At 37.5% G+C, this 19833-nt stretch overlaps 1 protein-coding gene and 1 pseudogene across 10 annotated transcripts in view; both read right to left on the minus strand.

Annotated features, from left to right (window-relative positions):
* Window positions 1–19833, minus strand: part of PTPN13 (protein tyrosine phosphatase non-receptor type 13) — a 212510-nt gene that overhangs the window by 71576 nt on the left and 121101 nt on the right. For 5 of the 10 annotated variants that reach the window (XM_072622571.1, XM_072622568.1, XM_072622563.1 and 2 more), the window contains 8 exons: window positions 19280–19433; window positions 18619–18757; window positions 17684–17836; window positions 15300–15482; window positions 10036–10198; window positions 2758–3175; window positions 2468–2565; window positions 591–638 (listed from right to left, as the gene is read on the minus strand). In XM_072622571.1, the coding sequence (XP_072478672.1) occupies window positions 591–638; window positions 2468–2565; window positions 2758–3175; window positions 10036–10198; window positions 15300–15482; window positions 17684–17836; window positions 18619–18757; window positions 19280–19433 (1356 nt within the window). The remainder of the gene's footprint in view (window positions 1–590; window positions 639–2467; window positions 2566–2757; window positions 3176–10035; window positions 10199–15299; window positions 15483–17683; window positions 17837–18618; window positions 18758–19279; window positions 19434–19833) is intronic. The other 5 variants (XM_072622566.1, XM_072622565.1, XM_072622572.1 and 2 more) reach the window with 3 other exon arrangements.
* LOC140513934 (transforming growth factor beta regulator 1 pseudogene) lies at window positions 11630–15293 on the minus strand (annotated as a pseudogene).

Below are 19833 nucleotides of genomic sequence, written 5' to 3' on the forward strand. Positions count from 1 at the left end.
CAGCCCATTTTACAGATGATGAAACTAAGGACCAGGTGATATTCCCAAGATCACACAGATAATAATCACCAGAGGTGGAACTGGAACTCAGGTCCTTTGGTTCTAGTAACAGTGTGCTTTCCACTGCACCATAACTGGATGATGTCTTAGGAAACCTAATCTGACAAACACCTATATTTGATAAAGTATAGGTGATAAACACCTAACATGATGCTCAGGTAAATAATTTTATAGGGCTCAGTTGGTTGTAAGAACTTACTAGATGGAAAAATGTATGACAGCCCCTGTTGGTATTCTTTAAAAATTTCTGCATTTTACTCAGTGCCGTAACACAGGGCTCTGTGTACAATTGATACTTTAAATGTTTGTTGAATTAAGTTTCATAAATATGGTGATTTTATAGAAGAGATCGGCTATATTGTATTGATGATGGTACTGAAAAATAACTTTGATCATGGCAATAATATGCACGTCTGGCTATGCATTTTAAAATATATATATTAATAAAATAATATTCAGCCATTAGTTGAAGACATGGTTGGTAGATTATATGAGAAGAAGAAAGGTAGCAATAATTTTCGCAAACCCACCATTTTCTTTCAAGGATGCTTGGGATAATCCATTTCCAGAGCTAATTCCTATGGCATAAATTAATGATTAGAGATTAGTCAAAATATTAAAAATCCATTATTTCCTCAATTTTGATGTATAAAATATTAACCTCATAAATTTACTAAAAACCTTCCCAAAATGGTCATAATCGACACATTGAACTTTCATGTTATTTACTCATTAAGGTCACTTTGCAGAAAACGTTTAATCAGAATTCACGTTTTTGAGACAAATGATAAACCATCAAAATTATATTGTTTTAAAAAGTCATACAATGTGAACAAAATCAATGAAGAAGTACATGCAAAAATGAAGATCTTTTTACAGGCTAATTTTCTTCTATCCTATGTAGGTTCCTTAGGTTTATACAAAATCTTCAGACTTATTTCTGAAAAATAAGAGACACTGAATTCTTTTTGTTGTTCTTGTGCAGTCATTTCAGACTCTTCATGATCCCATTTGGGGTTTTCTTGACAGAGATACTGCAGTAGTTTGCCATTTCCTTCTCCAGTTTATTTTACAGATGAGGAAACTGAGGCAAACATGGTTAAGTGACTTGCCCAGGGCCACGCAGCTAGTAAGTGTCTGAGACTGGATTTGAACTCAGAAGATGAGTCTTTCTGATTTCAGGCCCAGCACTCTATCCACTGTGCCACCTAGCTGCCCCATATATTACATATGGAGATTCCTTTTTTTAAATGTTGCAAATTTTAAAAAACCACCCAATTCTAACAGGTCCCTAAATATAAAGTCTCAATCTATTTTTAAAATATGAAAATTGGGTCAATGGTTTCTTTTTTCTTTTGGGGGAAGAGTGGAGGAAGATTGTGAGGGAGGAAGGGGAAATAATTATATTGATACTAGCAGCTCATATTTCTCTAATGCTTTGAAGTGTACAAAATACTTTACATACATTCTCATTTGAAGACATGGCAAGGGCAAAGGGGGAAGACTGGAAGGAAAAGAAATAAAATGAGGAACTTTTTGCCTCTCTTTTGTTCTCCTTTCTGGGTAATAGTCGAGACCTCTTTATTACCACTTATCCAATGGTTGAGAGACTTGCCTCTGCGTATTTTTCTTGTTTGAAGCAACACTAATTGTTTCAGAAGGCAAGAATTACGGAGTAATATTTGTTTGAAATTACAGAAAAAATAATAATTTGAACTGTAATATTTGTTTGAAATTACAGAAAAAATAATAATTTGATCTTTTTCAAATATGTAACTTTTCCTAATGGTAGACAATACTCTATATGCTTAGTGAGCTGGAGACTCAATAAAAAGTCCATAGCTTAGCCAGAAAGTTATTTGATGAGAACAAATAATTGAGGATTTGTATCAATAGTCTATATAAAATAAGCTATAAACATCATAAGGATGATTTAAGAATCCACTGGAGACAATTCCCCTGATATCAGATTGAAAGCATCTGAAATAAACTTTCTTCAAAGACAGCTGCAGCCAACATAGTTCATCAAAAGCCACAAGGTCAATGGAGGAAAATCCAAAGGGAAAGAGAGTATACCAAAGAGACCAGAAAAAAATTGTCTGAATTCTCTGCTAATGAGCTTGAGGGCGACCAAAGCCAAGAAAAAAGGGAAGTAAATGTCTGTGTCAAGAAGCAATCAAAGCAAATCGTTTTGATGTTAGGTTACTGCACGGATCTGGTACATTTTAATCAGCAAGGGCATTTTAATTTATGATTTATGAAAACAATTTGATTAGAAGCAAAGATCATGGGCAACAGTGACACAAATCAGCACAAATAATAACCACGTAACCAACCATTAGTTTGTTTACTTTTAAATATGAATTTTTACATAGGGGAGAATAAAGGGAAGCTTGATTATGCTGACCTACAACATATGCGTGACCAGTGTCTTCAATCGATGAGGAGTCTGATTCATGCTTTCTCCTTTCAGGGCTTCTATTTAAACTTGCAACAGACTTTGAACTAAAGTGGTATGGGAAGGAAGATAGGAGGAGGAAGACTCAATTAAAAAAACTGGCAAAAATAATAACCAAACTCAAAAATAACAAACAAAAATGTGTAGATATATATACATGTAATGTGTACACAGACACATATATATGTATATATGAAATTCACAAAAAAGAATTGGGGTAACTTAACAATGGTTCTTACTTATTGAGTTTCCTGAATCCTGCCCCACACTCTGTCTCAGGTCGTGCCACCTGGTGAGATGGTTTTCCCACCAGCTCCTCATTGGTTGGTGGTGGGGAGTCAACGTTGTCAATAACACTTTTTTGATGAGGATAGAGAGAGACCTGACTGAGATCATGGTAGGATTTGCTCATCCCGCTGGGCCTTTCCTCCCATGATGTTTTTTCATTCCTTTCTTTTGAACTGCCTTGCAGTGGCTGGTACAGGGACAACTCCGAGCAGGACAGTCTCTTCAGAATCTCAGCTTGAATGGACAAAGGCCGAACAGCCAGTTTGTTCAGGGTGCTGCTGGCCAGGCTGCCGGTGCTGACTGCACGCCCCATAGAATATCCTCTAACAGAATCTCCTTGGAAGTTCAGACTCCTAAACGAAGCTCTCTCTACAAGGAAATAGGATGGCTTTACCAGACTGCATTGAGAAAAATAACTTTACTTGAAGACACTGTAACTGTGATGAAGTAAATGGGCACATGCAGACTGGTAACTTTTTGGTTGCCAGCCTAAGGACATGGCCGAGCAAGAAAAGCTTTTAACCATGGGGCCAAAGATTTTGCCTTTAATTTCAACCCCACCATGAGGCTTATCTCCTCATTGAGTATCTCTCAGTTCTAACAATTACAGGAATTATTATCCCTCAGCTCAGATATCTCCCAAATATGGGACACAATTAATTTGAGATGGCTGAGAACAGCATGGTATGTGATTTGGGAAGCTTTCATCCTTGAACGTCAGAAATATTCTGATTATTTACATATATATGCATACACACATACATATATAGATATATAGAAATATGTATCTATATATGTATGTATGTATATAAGCTGCTTGGTATTTTCACCAAAGTTTGTGAATTCATGCTTAGGTTATTTGACACAGTGCACAAGATGGCAAGAAATCTACAGCAGAAGTTCAGTTAATTGATCATGAAGCCTTCAAAATTCATTTTGTGTATCCAAGCTATGAGGCTCCTAGTGTTAGATCAAGCATTTGGTTCCTGAGTCGACCAAACACATAAGACTCTGTTGCAGAAAACTGATTACTGTACTCCTTTCACAAGAATAGCCTTATAGATGTGGAGCACTGCTTAGTCTTTTTAAGTGTGTCTAGGGATGATTCAGCAGGCACAAGGGAGTAGTAAAAGTAGTCAGGTTTTCTTTGGAAAGTATGTTCTCAATATTATTTTTGTTTTAATCTTGAGAGAAGGGGTCAATTTCTCATTTCAGTTTTCAGATGAAACCACTCATTTGCCTATTAACTTGGAGAAAAATTGCAGTTTTGTTAAAACCTTTACCTAATCTAATTTTTGCATTTACTGCATTTTAGTGTATTTATAAATGGCAAACTCAATTTCTGAAATTAAATATTTTATTTGAAATTTAAAAAAGCATTCTGTCTTGTTAGGATTTCTATTATATCTTCCAAAGTAAGACAGGCAGACAATAATTCTGGAAGAAGACACAGTGGTAAACATATACATGGAAAAGTGTATGTTTTAAGGTTTGCTTCTACACAAAAAAAGGAACTTGAATGTCCTTTTTAAATAACAAAAACCCAAATCTGTATTTCTTATAGTTCACATTTCTTTAAGCTAATAGCTCCTGCCACACTGATGACTTCATGGCTGGATTCAGATGGGATACTTCCAGCAAAGCAAAATGTCAGACAGTCTCTCAGTGTTTTTATTTATCTACATGATCTGGGAATCTCGTTATGTTCAAGCTTTCATAAAGGATTCTTTTATTTTAGCACATTAATCCAATGCCTATAAGACATGGAGTGGAGAAAAATTTTAGGATCCTTTCTAAGCATTCGCTAGCCTGATGAACGAAGCAAAGTCACTGCTATTAGAATTTGGGGCCATTAAGAGTAATCAATAATCTCCCATGTAAATGAAAAGCAAACAAAGTAGAAACAGCAGATTTTGCCTTCTGAAGTATTCATTATTGACCTTCATTTCTATTCAAAGGCAAGAAAAAGGTCAGGAGAAAGACTAGTGGTTTTTGTCTCCCTCTCAAACCTCATGTGGGTTCAGCATGAGGTAGGAAGCAGTATACCACATCGGCTGAATTAGATGGTATTTTGGACCCCATTTTGACATCAAGACATTATATTTCCCTAAAACCTCATCTTGTGGATCAGCTGGAAGGGCTGTAAGTTACATAGGAAGCCCAAAAGTTGATGATGGAGGCTTTTCAACTTCCACCAGCTAAAAAAAAGCAAGAGCTATGTCATTTATTATGTATGGATAGAACCTTCCTCCTCCCACTAAAATCATAAAAGTAAAATAACATAGCCACTAAATAGTACTTTTAAAAATTCAAAATCTATTTTACAGTATAGATTTTTTTTCCATTCTCCAGAGGCTGAGGAGTAGAATTCATAAAAATGAGTTGGCATATATCTAGTAACATTTTAGGAATAAAGAGAACCTTTTGAACATCCAGTTTTATCTCTGTGACTAGAGATCTCTGTATGACAAAATGTCTTTTAAATATATTGCTCTTATTATATGACATCTTTCTTGATAACTTATCCATAGGTGGATTATTTCAGATAATGGGCTCAAGGTTGAATTGCCATGTATTTCAACATAATCATAGAATAAAGTTTATTCTTAACTCCATACAGTCCTTTCATTATGCCATTTGGAATAGCCTTTTCCACAGGCAACAAACTTCCCTTCATCTTAAATCTTTTCCTCTCCTACTCCTTCCATCTACTAGCTCTTACTGAAACTTGGCTTCCCTTTGGTGACACAGCCTCCCTGGCCATGTTTTCCCAGTTCTGACTTCACCTTTACCAATTCCAGGTTCAATGAGATGAAGCTGGAATACTCCCTGATTTCCAGTGCCACTTTCAGGTTCCCCTCCTTTCCCCATCACTCAATAATTTCTCCTCCTTTGAGCTCATGCTATTTACATCTACCACCCAATAAAAATGCTGGTAGCTGTTGCCTATGGAACCCCAGACCATGCCAACTAGTAGGCATCCCTCAGGAATTCTGTCATGGGCACTCTTCCCTTTCTCCCTCTATACCATTTCACTTGGTTATCTAATCAGCTCTCATGAATTTAATTACTATTTCTATGCTAACAATTCTCAAATCTACCTGCCCTACCTCAAACTCTTTGCTGACCTCTAATCTTGCATGTCCAATGGACTTTCATATTTCTCAAACTTGAGGTTCAATAGACAGTTTAATCTCAACATATCAAAAATGGAACACCTTATCTTTCTTCCCAAACCATAGCCCTGAGGAGGGCAACATTATCCTCCCAGTTCCTCAAGCCCACAACCTAGAAGTCATCCTGCATTCCTCCCTATCTCATATCCATCTGTGGCTAAAACTTATCAATTCTATTTTTGTAATATCTCTTAAATATGCCCCCTTCTCCCCTCTGATACTCCCATTACCCTAGCACATGTTCTCATCACCTCGCTCCTGGATTATTTTCCAGTAGCTCAATGGTCAATTTATTGGTGTCAAGTCTTTCCTCATGCCAATCCATCCTCCATTCAGCTATTAAAGTGATTTCCCTAAAGTGCAGGTCCGACCATGTCACCTGTATTATTTAACAAATTCTAGTAGCCTCCTATTTCCTCCATGCTCCAAAGGCTGTGTTTGGCATTCGAAGTCTTTTATAATCTAGTACCCTCCTACCTTTCCAGTCTTCTTACACCAATACGTACTTTTCATTCCAGTGATACTGGCTTCCCGGCTGTCCCCCAAACAAAACACGCCATCTCTCAGCTCTGAGCATTCTCCCCATTGTCCTCCATGCCTGGAATGTTCTCTTTCCTCCACTCTCTTGACCTCCCTGGCTTCCTTTAAGTCTCAACTAAAATCCCACCTTATGTAAGAAGCCTTCCCCAAGCCCTCTTAATTCCAGTGCCTTCCCTCTGCTAATTACTTCCTCTTTACTCTGTATAGAATTTGTTTTGTATGGACTTTTTTTTTGCATGTTGTCTCCTCTACTAGGCTGTAATCTTCTTGAGTGCAGGGACTGTCTTTTGCCTCTTTTTGTATCTCCAATGCTTAGTACAGTATCTAGCCTACAGTAGGTGCTTCAAAAATGCTTCCTGATTGATTACTGATTAAGAGTTGGAAGGGATTTTATATGTAAGGGAGTCCAAATCTATTCTTATGTAGATGAAAGGAGGTTAATTGACTTGAACCAAGTCAGATATGGTGGAGCCAAGATTTGAATCCAAACCCTGTGCTCTTTTCACCCCAGGAAATTCCTGAAATTCTAATACCTTTCTGAAAGTTCTAGGAATCTCTCTTTTAAAAAAAAAATCAGAAAAGATCAAAGTAACTGAATTTCATTATTGACTACAAAAGCCCAGAAATAGATTTATCTATCCTTCAGGTAAATCTATTTCTGCCCTACTTGCAAGCATCACTGCGTTCTTGGAATGTGACTTGTGGAATTCTGTACAATCGAGCTTTGCTCTATCAGATGATGGCAGACCTGAAACTGAAAGCCATTAGAATTAGACCACTTCATTTTAAAAATAGGGCCAATGAAGCCCAGCGTTCTTTCCACCATGGCATGATGTCTCTGAGCTAGAGCTTTCAATTCAAAGTCAACTCTTTTCTACTTAATGACCTTCAAATGTTTTTATATATATGCAACCAAAAGAACTTCCCTTGATGACTATGAAAACTGTATATTCAGTATTTTCCTTTGTCTGAGTAAAAAAGAGACAATTCAAACCCGGGAATGATTTTTCTCTTATACAGTTCCATAATGTTGACCAAAAGAGATTATATCATCTGGTTTTGTTTTTCTTTTACCATAAATGTAGCCTGCTAACAGAGGAACTGAGCTAAACCTCATACTTATATATGCATATTACCTCATTAAGACTTATGGCAGGCCTCTGACTTTGGTATTATATATTAGTTGTATCACCACATCCACTTTATAGATCATGAAACTGGCATTTAAGGTGGAACTGAGTCAGAGAGAAGTGGGAATACCAGACTGGCACTGTTATCTATATGGCCCATTGCCTCTAGTAGACCCTAGTTATTAGGAATAGTCTTCTAAAAAACCAATATACTTCTCAAACCTGAAAAAAGTGTCAGACAGTAAACTGAGGCAGAGAAGGAAAAGTTCATTTAGGCTACCACATTCATTGAGTGGGAAGCAAGGGAGAAGGCCATCAAACTGATTCAAAGCAACAACTATGTTTCAGAGAAGGTTAAAAAAAAGTGCATGTGTGTGTGTGTGTGTGTGTGTGTGTGTGTGTGTGTGTGTGAACCTTTTCATGATTTGCTTTGAAAAGTGCTAGAAAGTAGAGAAAGGTAATGAATAGAGTTCTCAGCTTTCTCTTAAAAAGCAGATTACAGGGACAGAACACAGTGTATACATTATTAGACAAAGATCCTGGGTAGGTTGTTTTTGCTATAAAGTTTTCTTTGCTAAAAAGGTAAGATTCAATTTCGGGAAAGAATAAAGGAAGAAAACAAAAAATAGAAAATAAAAGCGTAAGAGAATTAAGAAATAAGAAATATGGTATGCTTTTTTCAGATGTCAAAATTTCATGAAACAGCAAAGAGGATGGTATCCCATCTGTCAAAAGTTCTACTACTTATGAAAAAGCAGTAGAAATTTACCATCCCATTAAATCTCATGGAGATAATATTAATACCAGTTTTAACAGTTGTAGCTTTATTTTTTAAGCACCTTTTAGCACTCTGTCCACACTAGACAAATTTTACTTTGACTTTTTACATTTTCTTTGTGTCTATAACAAGTTCATAGGAGATGAGACAGGCATGGTACTCCATTGTCCTTGCTTCCCCCCACCAAAGATTCTGTTATAAATAATATCTTAGCCTTAGGAATTTTATTTTGGATTATTTACAATAGGATATTTGTCCAAACAGGAAAATGGATAAATATAACCAGACTGCTATTTTGTTATACTTTGATAAATACATATAAGTATAATTACAGTACACATGGAACGTCGAAAAGAGAAAAGGATAAATTTCTAGTATGGTTATCCACCCATATGATCCTGGAGGCAAAATTTTGACTTTGGGAATTCAGAATGGGGAGAGGAAGGAGATGTAGGTTTCTGGTTGTTCTTTAAGGGTCTTCGTTGTGATTGACTCAAAATAATCCCAACTTTGTACTGTTTCATTTCAAAATATAACCTAGTATATAGGAACCGCATGATTTTTTTTTTTTAGTTTTGCTTCTGTAGAGGTAACTATACTCTAGGCTTAATTGCTATGTTTTTATCTTGATAGAAATAATAATACTTGTAGTATTTATCTCAGAGTTTTTGTGAGGAAAGTCTCTGTAAACCTTGAATCACTGTAGAAATTTGCATAATAATTGTTATTTCTGAACAATATCACTTTTGATTCTGAAACAATATTCAGATTTTAGAGTCATTTGCATTTTCCTGCTTCACTACTTACTTCTGGGAAACAGAGTAGTCACCTTAATAATTTACACCGAATCTCATGTCATCAGTCATGAAACAGTCACTTGTAAAATTATAGATCTACAAGTATAGGTCAGTTAATATCCACCTACAAAAGCGATATAGCATATTAAGTTCTGGTCCCACCAACATAACACTTCCATTCCTAACACCTGGCCCCTGCTTAAGCACTCCACACCGGGAATGTCTTCTTTTTCCTTAAAACATATCCAAACCCTAACCATTCTTCAAGGCTTCACAAAGATTCCTTTGACTTAATTCTAATATTTAACGATATGTTTTTCTTCCTTATTTTACAGTTTTTATAGCATAAAACTGCAAATTGAGGTCTCAATTATATATTATCTTCATATATATGTACATGGATATGCAATTCTTGGTATTTTAGCCTTATCTCTAATTAGACTATTAAGATTCCTTGGAGTTAGGTACCCCTTTCTCTCTCTGTCTCTCTCTCTCCTGCCCTCTCAGAAATACACACACACATACAGAGAATGATAATGATGCCACACATGAGACACATCACAAAGAAACATTACCCCCTACACAAATTCTTTTTGATTGATCTGAGATATGATCCAATGGTCAAGGCTGGAGAACTACAACAGGAAGTTCAATTCTCAGCTTCATTTATGATTCACTTTATAAACTTGATGAGGTAAGATTCTATCTACACCGGTTTCTCTACTTCTAATGTCATCATTAGAGAAAATCTTCCCCCTAAAAGAAATATATGCATAGCTATTATCTTCTAAAATCTTCTAGGTCTTACCAATGTCTAGGGCATCTTGGTTACTCTGCCTTGTTCTCATTTGCAGCTGGAATTTGTGCTGAGAAGAACAGAGATGCAGGAGGTATTGACAAACTTTACTGTTATTGGTCTGGAACGTATGCTTTATTTCATCTGATGTATTCTGCAGGGTGATTTTCTTTTTCTACAACATTAAACAGAATTATTAATCATAAGGATATTTTGATATTTCAAAGAAATATACATCTCATAATCTTATAACATGGCATTTAAAGATGAAAATGTGGTTATTTTTTGGCAGGAAGGGGAAAAGGAGGGGTCTGTGATGTTCATTAACTCTTCAGGTGGAAACCCTCCCCTTCCATTTGCTGCAGGTCAGTAGCTCCTTTGTAATGTAGAGATAGCCTCGGAAGCTTGGGTCTTTAAAGAGGTTAATGGTGGCAGAGACTTTCCTTACTGAGGTCACCCTTTAATCTACTATGACATGTTGCCACTCATGTGTTTTATAATTTAGAGGTTTTTTTTCACTGTTGTGAAGTTATGGACAATACGGTTTATCACATTTTGGGGGAGGGTCTGAAGTTTGTGTCTAAGAGCTCCAGGCTACTATCTAACTTTTAAGAATTGTTCTTATTTCACATTTTGAAAAATGCATGTTTTAAAAAAATACTGCTTAAGTTAATGAAACAAACTATGATCCTACATTAGGAATCATTTTAAGTAATAAATGAAATCAATATCGACTACCACTTTCAAACACAATTCTCTAAATCAGATATTAGGACAGGAGGAAATATCAAGACGATTATCCTGAAGTCTATTTGAAGGAGTTTTTCTAACGACAAAATTTGTTGGAAAAGTGTTGCCCTGTTTGTGAAAGACCAGGCAAAGAACCCAATTCATTATTGGTGACTGGGTGAGGCTCAATGCCATCAGGGCAACACTAAACTGGCCCTGCCAAAGGACAGGTGAGGGGCAAACAGGCAGGGCTCTGCTAGCACAAGCCCAAAAGATGTCATGGTGAGGCATGAGACAATGGGGTGTACTCTGCCCAGCTCAGAGAAAGGACAGCCCCAAGTTCATATTCTGCCTTACTTTTCAATGCTTTTCCATTTGTAGGATTTACAAGAGAAATTTATCACAAAAGAGAGAAACAGAAGGACAAAGAAAACTTTGCCAGAGAATATCATCACCAAGAGATCTACTACAAGAAAACAACTTCAATGCTGTTTAGGTTGTTGACTAGGTTCTGCTACTTCGTTTTATATGTTCTATATTTTATCTCAAGTTTGAAAATTCACCACGATTCCTAAATGCCTACTATGTGATCTTTTATGCTTTGTTCAGCCTAAGGACTGGGCTGAGCTGCCCTGGGATGAAGATGTAGAATGTGCTGCAGGTGAGTGACTGGCAGGGGTTCATGAGTCAGGAACATGTCCTGAGAGGACTGTACTGATGCTGCAACTCTGGCAGATCCAGGTATCCTGGCAGAATGGGATCATTCTGATTGCCTCCTAAGGCTGCATCTTCTCTGAAAGACAGAGCACCTAGCTACCTCAACCTTTGGCAGCTGGCTTCTGGGGGACCTGACTCTTCTTAGGTAGGCTTACATATGTCAAACTTCTCCCATGGGTGAAGCTGCCCTGATGGTCTGGAGTCACTCAGTGTGCCAGACATGTGCAGAAGAGCCCTGAGTGGCATTCTCAGGGTCATCTTCGGGCACAATATCAAACTGAAGCAGAGCACTACTCTGGACTTGACAGGTGTACAAACACCTTTGGTCTGGGCACACATTTGGGTCCTGCAAAAACCCACAGGGGAAAGAGTGCCCTCATTATGGAAGCCAGGTTGATCAGGGATGAGCTCCCCATCTGTTGTTTCTTTTTCCTTTCTCTCCTTCTTGGATTTCTTCCTAAATGGCTTTTCACCCAGTGCTGGGCACAGGTCCAACCCCTTGAATGGACCCCAGAGAAAGGAATAAAACAAGTCAAAGCAGGTTAAGATGTCCTTCAGTCTGGGTCTCCCCCATCAGTTCAAGTTTGCAGCTGGGCTAACTTTTTCAGGAGTTATTTTCATTCTTCTTTTGCTGTGATAAACTCCTCCAGGTAGAGAACTGCATCACAAATACCCATCCAGCAGCCATGACTGCCTCAGGTGGCCAGAGGAACTTCAGCCATCCCTTCTTGTTCCAAGTCTTCTTTGGGGGCTTTTTCATCCTCAGCTGGCTCACCTTGCAAAGGGTACAGGGAAGGAGAGGTGAAGCTTTCTGGGAGTCAGTGAACATTCATTAAGTGCCTACTATGTGACAGGCACCATGCTAAGTGCTAGAGATCCAAAAGTCTGGGCTTTAAAGACTACACTCCAATTTGGCAGACAACTACAAATACAGAATCCTGCACCCAGGGTGGGAAATGATCTGAGGAGGTGTATGTTACAGAGCTGATTTCATCTTGCAAGATGATGAGTTTCTGGAGATTGTGAAGTCCAGGAGATGAGCCAGGGGGGAAATGGCCTGGCCAAGATGCCCCTGCCCGGACTCCAGGAATTGGCTCTTGCTCCCCAGGAGTGGAAAGACAAAAAATATCACTGGCTCCCAGTCAGGAGGCCTGGGAAGGTGGCCCAGCTGGCTATCTAGTGCACTTGTGGGCCCTCTTTCCTGACTTTTCCAGATGGGGAAATCAGGAATGAGGGAAAGCTATAAAGGCAATCCACTTAATAAATCAGAAAGAACTGGATGGCGGGAAGCTACTGAGAATTTTGCTCTTTCCAGTGCTTACTACTCAGTATGCCTGGTAGTTGAAAGTACTAGCAGCACTGTTATTTTCTGATGGAACATTATTCCAAATTTAGCTTCCTTAATTTTATTCCTTCTTTCCCTCTACTTCCATTTAAAGCACCTTACAAATTACCTTATTTGGTCCTCACAATCACCCTGGGAGGTAGGTAGTAGAAATCAGAGGGGTCTTAGAGGGCTTCTATTCCAATCCCCTTGTACAAGTAGGACTATTTGAATAGTAAATATCATGCCACAAGGGCTAAGTGAGATCTTTTCTTAAAACCAAACCTAATTAGCTCAGAGGACTGAAAGCTCAGTTCCCTGATGGAGTTTCCAGGCTACATGAGTACAGAAAAACTAGGGTATAGGGAGATTAAGCTGTTCTCTCTGACTGATATGACAGGGAAACTGAGGCAGAGAAGCTGAGTAACACAAGTGAGGCAGTACCTTACTGATTCTCCCTTCTCTGCTCTCCATGTCTTCACCTGGCTGGGGCTAAGGAAACCACTAATTGTTGGATATTCTACAAGGGTCTCATAATTTTCCAGGCTGAAACTCAGGCCCCAGACCAGTCTGGGTCAGGTTTAATCTGTCTGTGATGGCCCTCATTTTGCAGACAAGGAATTAGAGGGGTGACGAAGGAGATGTGACGTCCCAAAGGTCACCGAGAATAAGCGACAGAGCTTTCCAGGCCCTCTGACTACAAAGTCCAACTTTCTACTGTCTCCCCTCGTTTTTGCAGAGGATGAATTCAAGGTCCATCGAGGTTAAGTAACTTGCTCACAGTGTCTCATCTAGTTCAGTTTAGGAATAGGATGCTTACTTAGCGCACTGATTGGTACACCATAGGTGCTAGGTAAATGTTTGTTGACAAGACTTGATTAGAGCAAGAAATCTGAATTCTAAAGTTGTGAATTTCCCTGGCTCATGAATTCATATTTGGAATAACAGATCACACCTGGCGAATAGCATCACATCAAGTGGCTGGACAGCAATGGCTATAAAATAGTCCCATATAAGGGAGAAATTGGAAACTGCAATCATTCTGCTAAGTAATCACAGTTGTTTCCATAAAGAAATAGATCTCATGTGACCTAAAATTTGTTTCACTTTATTTGTCCATTTTGAGAGAAGCCTTTCTTACCTCTACTGTTAATGAAATTGTATTTTAAACGAAGAAGCCATTGTTCCTGTTGGTGATGACTTTTCTATCTCCCTCAGTGGCAGAGATGGAATTATAAAAAATAATCAAAAATTTGTAAAGTGTTTTGTATACATTACTTCATTTGGAGTAAAAATAGGTTTAAATTGTGTCAAGAAATTCAGGTAAGGGACAAAAGAACTTAAGGATAAGTGAACCCCTTTAAACTCAAGACAAAATTACTAGGGGGAAGTTGTGAATTCTGTTTCTGGACATTTTAAAGAAAAAGCTAGTTCTGGAATGGTCCTAAATTATGAGGCCATGATATATTTGGCTATTGTCCAACACCACAATGACTGGCACATGTTCAGTTTCTGATGAGTTTCACATAGGAAGAATGCTTACCATTTTCTGTGGGTAGGACCCAAAGTCTTGAATCATATCAGATCATTTCTAGTCCTAAAGACTTTGGAAAGATGATTCGGGGGAAGTGCCTTGAAGGCAGGAATTATTTCATTTTTGTCTCTGTATCTTCAAAAAGCACCAGAGCTACAGCGCAATGCTTGACCATAACAGGCATTTAGTTAACACCTGTTAATTGATTGCTGGAGCATTTAAACTCATTGCATTTGGAGGGGGTGGTGGTGGTTCCATGATGTTTAGAGGAAATCAATTTCCTTCCTTCCCCTGCTCCCCCTCAAAAAATGCACTCACTATACATAGAGTGGATTAAATCTTTCACAATGAATCCCAAAATGATTAGTTTCAACAGGTTCTTACAGACTGGGAAATTCTCCAAGGCCTGTCTGAAAATCTGAGGCCAAAGCCAATGGAAGATTGTTTCCTGAAAGGACTCATTGCCACTAACAACCTGTATTCAACTAGAAATGGATCTAACTTTGGCAATAAAAAGAATTGAACTTTATGACCCTTTTCCAATCCCAAATATATTTCTCTTCTATGTATAATCAGGAGATTAGTCTTAAAATTCTCCCATCTTCACTAAATTCTGGCAATAGAAAGGTTTTTGGGCTACAAACTCTGATTTATACAAAATGTTAGAGTTAGTTAACCAAACAATCTAACTCATAATTAATTAATATTTCTATGACTGATCTCCTAAAATATTTTTTCTCTAAAATATTTTCTCAGGAAAAAAGCAAACACCCCAATAGTATCAGGCCTTAAGCATGAATAAAGTCCTCAGAGGTCATCCTATCATCCTCAACAGTGAGCATCTAACTCCACTCAATTCAGCAAATGATGACTGTGTACTACTTGCAATAAATTACATTAATACATTTCACTAAAAGTTTCCAAGAAACATGGCAAAAAAAAAAAGCAAAACTGGAAGTTAAATAAACATACAGAAAAAGATATCTTCCTGGTTTCTCTCCATGGGAAGCGAAGTACCAGAGTTCTGATTCCATTGTGCACCTCAAACACAAGGACACCTTTAGAACAGATGCCAAGGAGTATTCCTGTTTGAGACTTCTTTTCCGGGTGCACTCGATGAAAATGAACACCATACTCTGTCAGTCTTTGGCAGACCTATAAAACACAGGTATTTAATTCTATAGACATAAAAAGGAAATAACTGGAAAAACAAAATTATAATATACATAATAGTCTCTAATCTAGTAAAGATATGGAGTTAATTAGATTTAACCATGACCCACCTCTCCAACTTCCCATCTCACTCCTCACCCTCAACTCTATCCTTCTCACGTTGTATTTAAGGAACTTCCTGTTCCTATCACTATGTCCACCAAGACTTCAGTTCCATAATTAACCAACTTCCATTTATTTTACACTTTTTCATCATGTGATTTCCTTCTCTTGGTACCAACAAAGAGACCTGGGACCCCCAGATGACACTGCCTCCATGGTCACATTTTCCAGTACTCATTGTACCCCTTCTACCTTCTGATTCACAAATCCCAGAAGAGGAGTCGGAATACCGTTTTCTCCCCACTGCTACTTCAGCTTGCCTCTGCTTTCCTTAACAAAAAGGTTTGAGGGTTACTCTATCCAAATTTATCAACCAAACCAGACTTTGGCAGTTGTTATCTATCTGTCCCCAGCTAATTCATTCTCAATTTTTGTAGAATCCAGTGCCTGATTAGTCTTTTCCTTGACACCTAAGGTCCCTCAAATATTATTACTTTCCAGTAACTAATCTACTCTAATGACTGAGCTCTTTTAGAACTTCACCTCCCTTATCCACAGGAATCCTTACAATCTTGATCCTACTATTATTCACAAGTGTTCTATTTCTTAGGCTCAAGAACTCTTCAATTTAATTACTGAAGTATATTCTTGCCTCTAATACCACTAATCTCCCATCCCTCTCAGTTAAGGACTCATAGTTTAGAAAAACGTCTACGACATTTGCCATGAGCTCACTTTTCTCCCTTTCTCTAACTATGACAGACCCTTGTCCAAATCTGCCATTCTCTTTCCTTTAATCTAGTCTCTGATGGTGGCCCTTCTTCTCTGCAAGGCCTTCCATATGAACCCTTCATACTATCCCATTTTAATTTCCCCAAAAGATTGCCCCTACAATTATCAATTTGCTTCTTCTAATATTCTAATTTCCTATCAACTGATTCCTTCTTTACTGTCAACGAATGTTCAAGTTTCATTCATCCTTAAAAAACTTTTCATTAGATCCTACCATTCCTTCAGACTTTCATACTATTTCTCTTTGCCTCTTTTCAACCAAACTCCTGGAAAAAGCTATCTGTATTAACTGCCTCCATTATATTCCTCCTACTACTCACTTATCAACCCCTTGCTAATGAGAATCTAACTTCAGAACACAACGAATATTGATCTTTGCAAAGTTATCTTCTTTTAAAAGCCAAAAATAAACACTGTTGGTTTTTTTTAAAAAAATAGTCTAATCTACTAGTACTGTAGCGCTTTTGGGGAGGGGATGGAAGAAAGATAAAAATTGCGTGTGGTTGAAAAATACCACCCGATTCTCTATTTCAAGTGTATTTGGTATCTGGCTTTTGATCAGTGTTAATGGTAATCATAGATAATAGAGGGCTAGCTAGGTGAATAAAGACTCAGATGGGGTGTTAACTGAGCCAGGTAGGGTGAGACTGGAAAAACATCAAGGAGGGTAGATGGATTGCATTTTGCAAAGGAAGGCAGAATGGTCTAAAGCCCTTTGGTTCTCCCAAGAAACCCACTAAAGATTGCTAGATGGTTGTACTCACAATGTTAGGAAATCTTTCCTGTATTTAACTAAAATCTGTTTCTATTTTACCAGTCTTAATATATATCACAAGGAGCATAAATTACAACAAATAATCACCCCACATCTCTATTATCTAGATGGAGGTGAAATGAAACCTCTTTAACTATTTACAAAGGGTGGGGAAACTTGACTCTCCCTAAAGGCAGAAGAGAAGGAAGGAATACTTTTGTGCCCTAAGGAGCTAGTTCAAACAAAAGCATGGAATGTTTTCTCTTTCTCTTTTTTTTTTTTTGAGTGTGATAAAACTCTTACAATGAATAAACAGCATCTAGTAGCTTTCCTAGTGATTTGCCAATGGTCACGGAGTTAATAAATATCTCATGTACCAGTCTTCCTGACTCCAAGTGTAGAAAGCAGTATACTTTGGCACACTGTCTATATTATGTTTGCATCTGAATTCAGTGTAAAATCTTTCTGTGAAAGGATGAATATGGGAAACATGGAACTTACTATAAGTCTTGGGGCCTGGTAGAGCTTGACTTACCTTTAAAAATTCCATTTCTGTTTCTTTTTCGGAAGCTCCTATGTAGGTACTGTGCAGCTTAGGTAACTCTTCTTTCACATAGGATAAATCCATTCTCTCCGTCACTCTAGCTGGCAAGTAATGCTCTAGTCTAAAGTAAGACATACCATGAACCTAAGAGGGAGGGAAAGAGGGAAAGAGGGAGAGAGAGAGAGAGAAAGAGAGAGAGAAGGAGAGAGTGTAACACGTTGTAAACCACCAAAGCACACCAGAAGCAGTTTCCTTGAACTTTAACCAATACTACATCAACTCCAAAAAGCCATGACCAGACTTCAATGAGAAATTCTAATTTTTACTTTGTTTTGTAAATAGTATTGTGTTTTCTCCAATTACATGTAAAGATATTTATCAACATTCATTTTTTCCACTTAACAGTATTTTATTTTTTCCAATTACACGTAAAGGTAGTTTTCAACATTCATTTTTTATAAGATTTTGAGTTCCAAATTTTTCTCCCTCCTTCCCTCCCAACCCCCTTCCCTGAGACAGGAAGCAATCTGATACAGGTTTTACATGTACAATCATGTTAAATACATTTCCACATTAGTCATGCTGTGAAAGAAGAATTGGAACAAAAGGGAAAAAAACTACAAGAAAGAAAAAAACCCAAAACAATGAAAAAAGTGAAAATAGTATGCTTCGATCTGCATTCATACTCCATAGTTCCTGGATGTGGATAACATTTTTCATCATGAGTCTATTGGAACTGTCTTGGATCATTTATTGTTGAGAAGAGCTAGTCTATCATATTTGACCATCACACAGTATTGCTGTCACTGTATACAATGTTCAATGAGAAATTCTTGAAAGCTATACAGTTATTTATTAGGACAAGGGCAAATCTAACAGTTACACAGAAATGGCCTCTGCTAGTATAAGAAAGAAGGAAATCCTACCTCTGGTTGGTAATCTCCATACTCGGCTTGAAGGGCCAAGGAGGCTAGCAGTAAGGAAGTTTCATCATCACAGTGCATCCTCTCCTCTAAGATATCTTTACGCAGCTGGAGATAATATTGGTGACAAGTCAAAGTATGTCTGAGAAAAGACAGAAATTTTATGTTTAGTAATCTTGAATCCTTGAGTGATTTTATCACCCTACAACTTGGAGGAACATTTTATACAACCAAATGAAATCTTTCCCATTAGTTATTATAAAAATAATACTGGGAATTTGATCTAAATTGAGTTATTTGAGAAAAATAAATTTTAGAAAGTTATAGAGTTGATATGGATATATGTTTTACACGATTACACATATATAACCTATATCAAATTGCTTAGTGTTGTAGGAGGGAAGAGGCAGAAAATTTGGAGTTCAAAAATTTTAAAAAAATTAGTATTAGAACGGAAGGCAGATTGGGGGAAGGAGCAATCAGAATGCACGCTATCTTGGGGTGGGGGAAGGGAAAGATGAGAAAATTTGGAACTCACAATCTTGTGGAAATGAATGTTGAAAACTAAAAGTAAATAAATTAGAAAAAGATTCATATTAGAAAGTTATACAGTTGAAGAGATAAGGAAGCTAAAAGAAAGAACAGAAATATTCTATGTACTCACTGTATTAGACTGACATCATCTAGGAAAAATTTAATTCGTAGGAACAAAGTAAAATCAACAGCTGTTTTGTTTTTTTTCTTTGGTTCCTCTTTCCATCCCTCTGGGGCCACTTTAGTTAGTTTCAGATCAGGATCAACAAAGAAATACTCATTATCTAAACAGGATGAGAAAAACATCCAGATCAAATATTGGTCCTTCATAATATCTTAAGGGGGCACAGTTCCCTTTTAAAATTTTTCTTCTTTTTATTTTTAACAAGGAAGTTAATGTGAAGCTTCATTGCCAGCTGAGACTAGATCAGTTCACTTCATATTCATGTCATCACTGATAATTCAGTATTCCACAGGAACAAGTATTATAATTAAAAACATCCAAAATAAAACTAATTTCCTTTCACCTTGATCCCCCAAACGATGCATCCTTACAAGCTGACTATTTCTGTTTAGGGAACTACAATCCTCCCAGTCCCCAATGTTTACCACATCAGGGATACAGCTGATTGTCCTCTCTACCTGGCTCCCCATATTTAATCAAGAGCAATGTCTTGAAGAGTC

Source organism: Notamacropus eugenii, chromosome 7 (genome assembly GCF_028372415.1).
Source record: "Notamacropus eugenii isolate mMacEug1 chromosome 7, mMacEug1.pri_v2, whole genome shotgun sequence".
NCBI lineage: Eukaryota > Metazoa > Chordata > Mammalia > Diprotodontia > Macropodidae > Notamacropus > Notamacropus eugenii.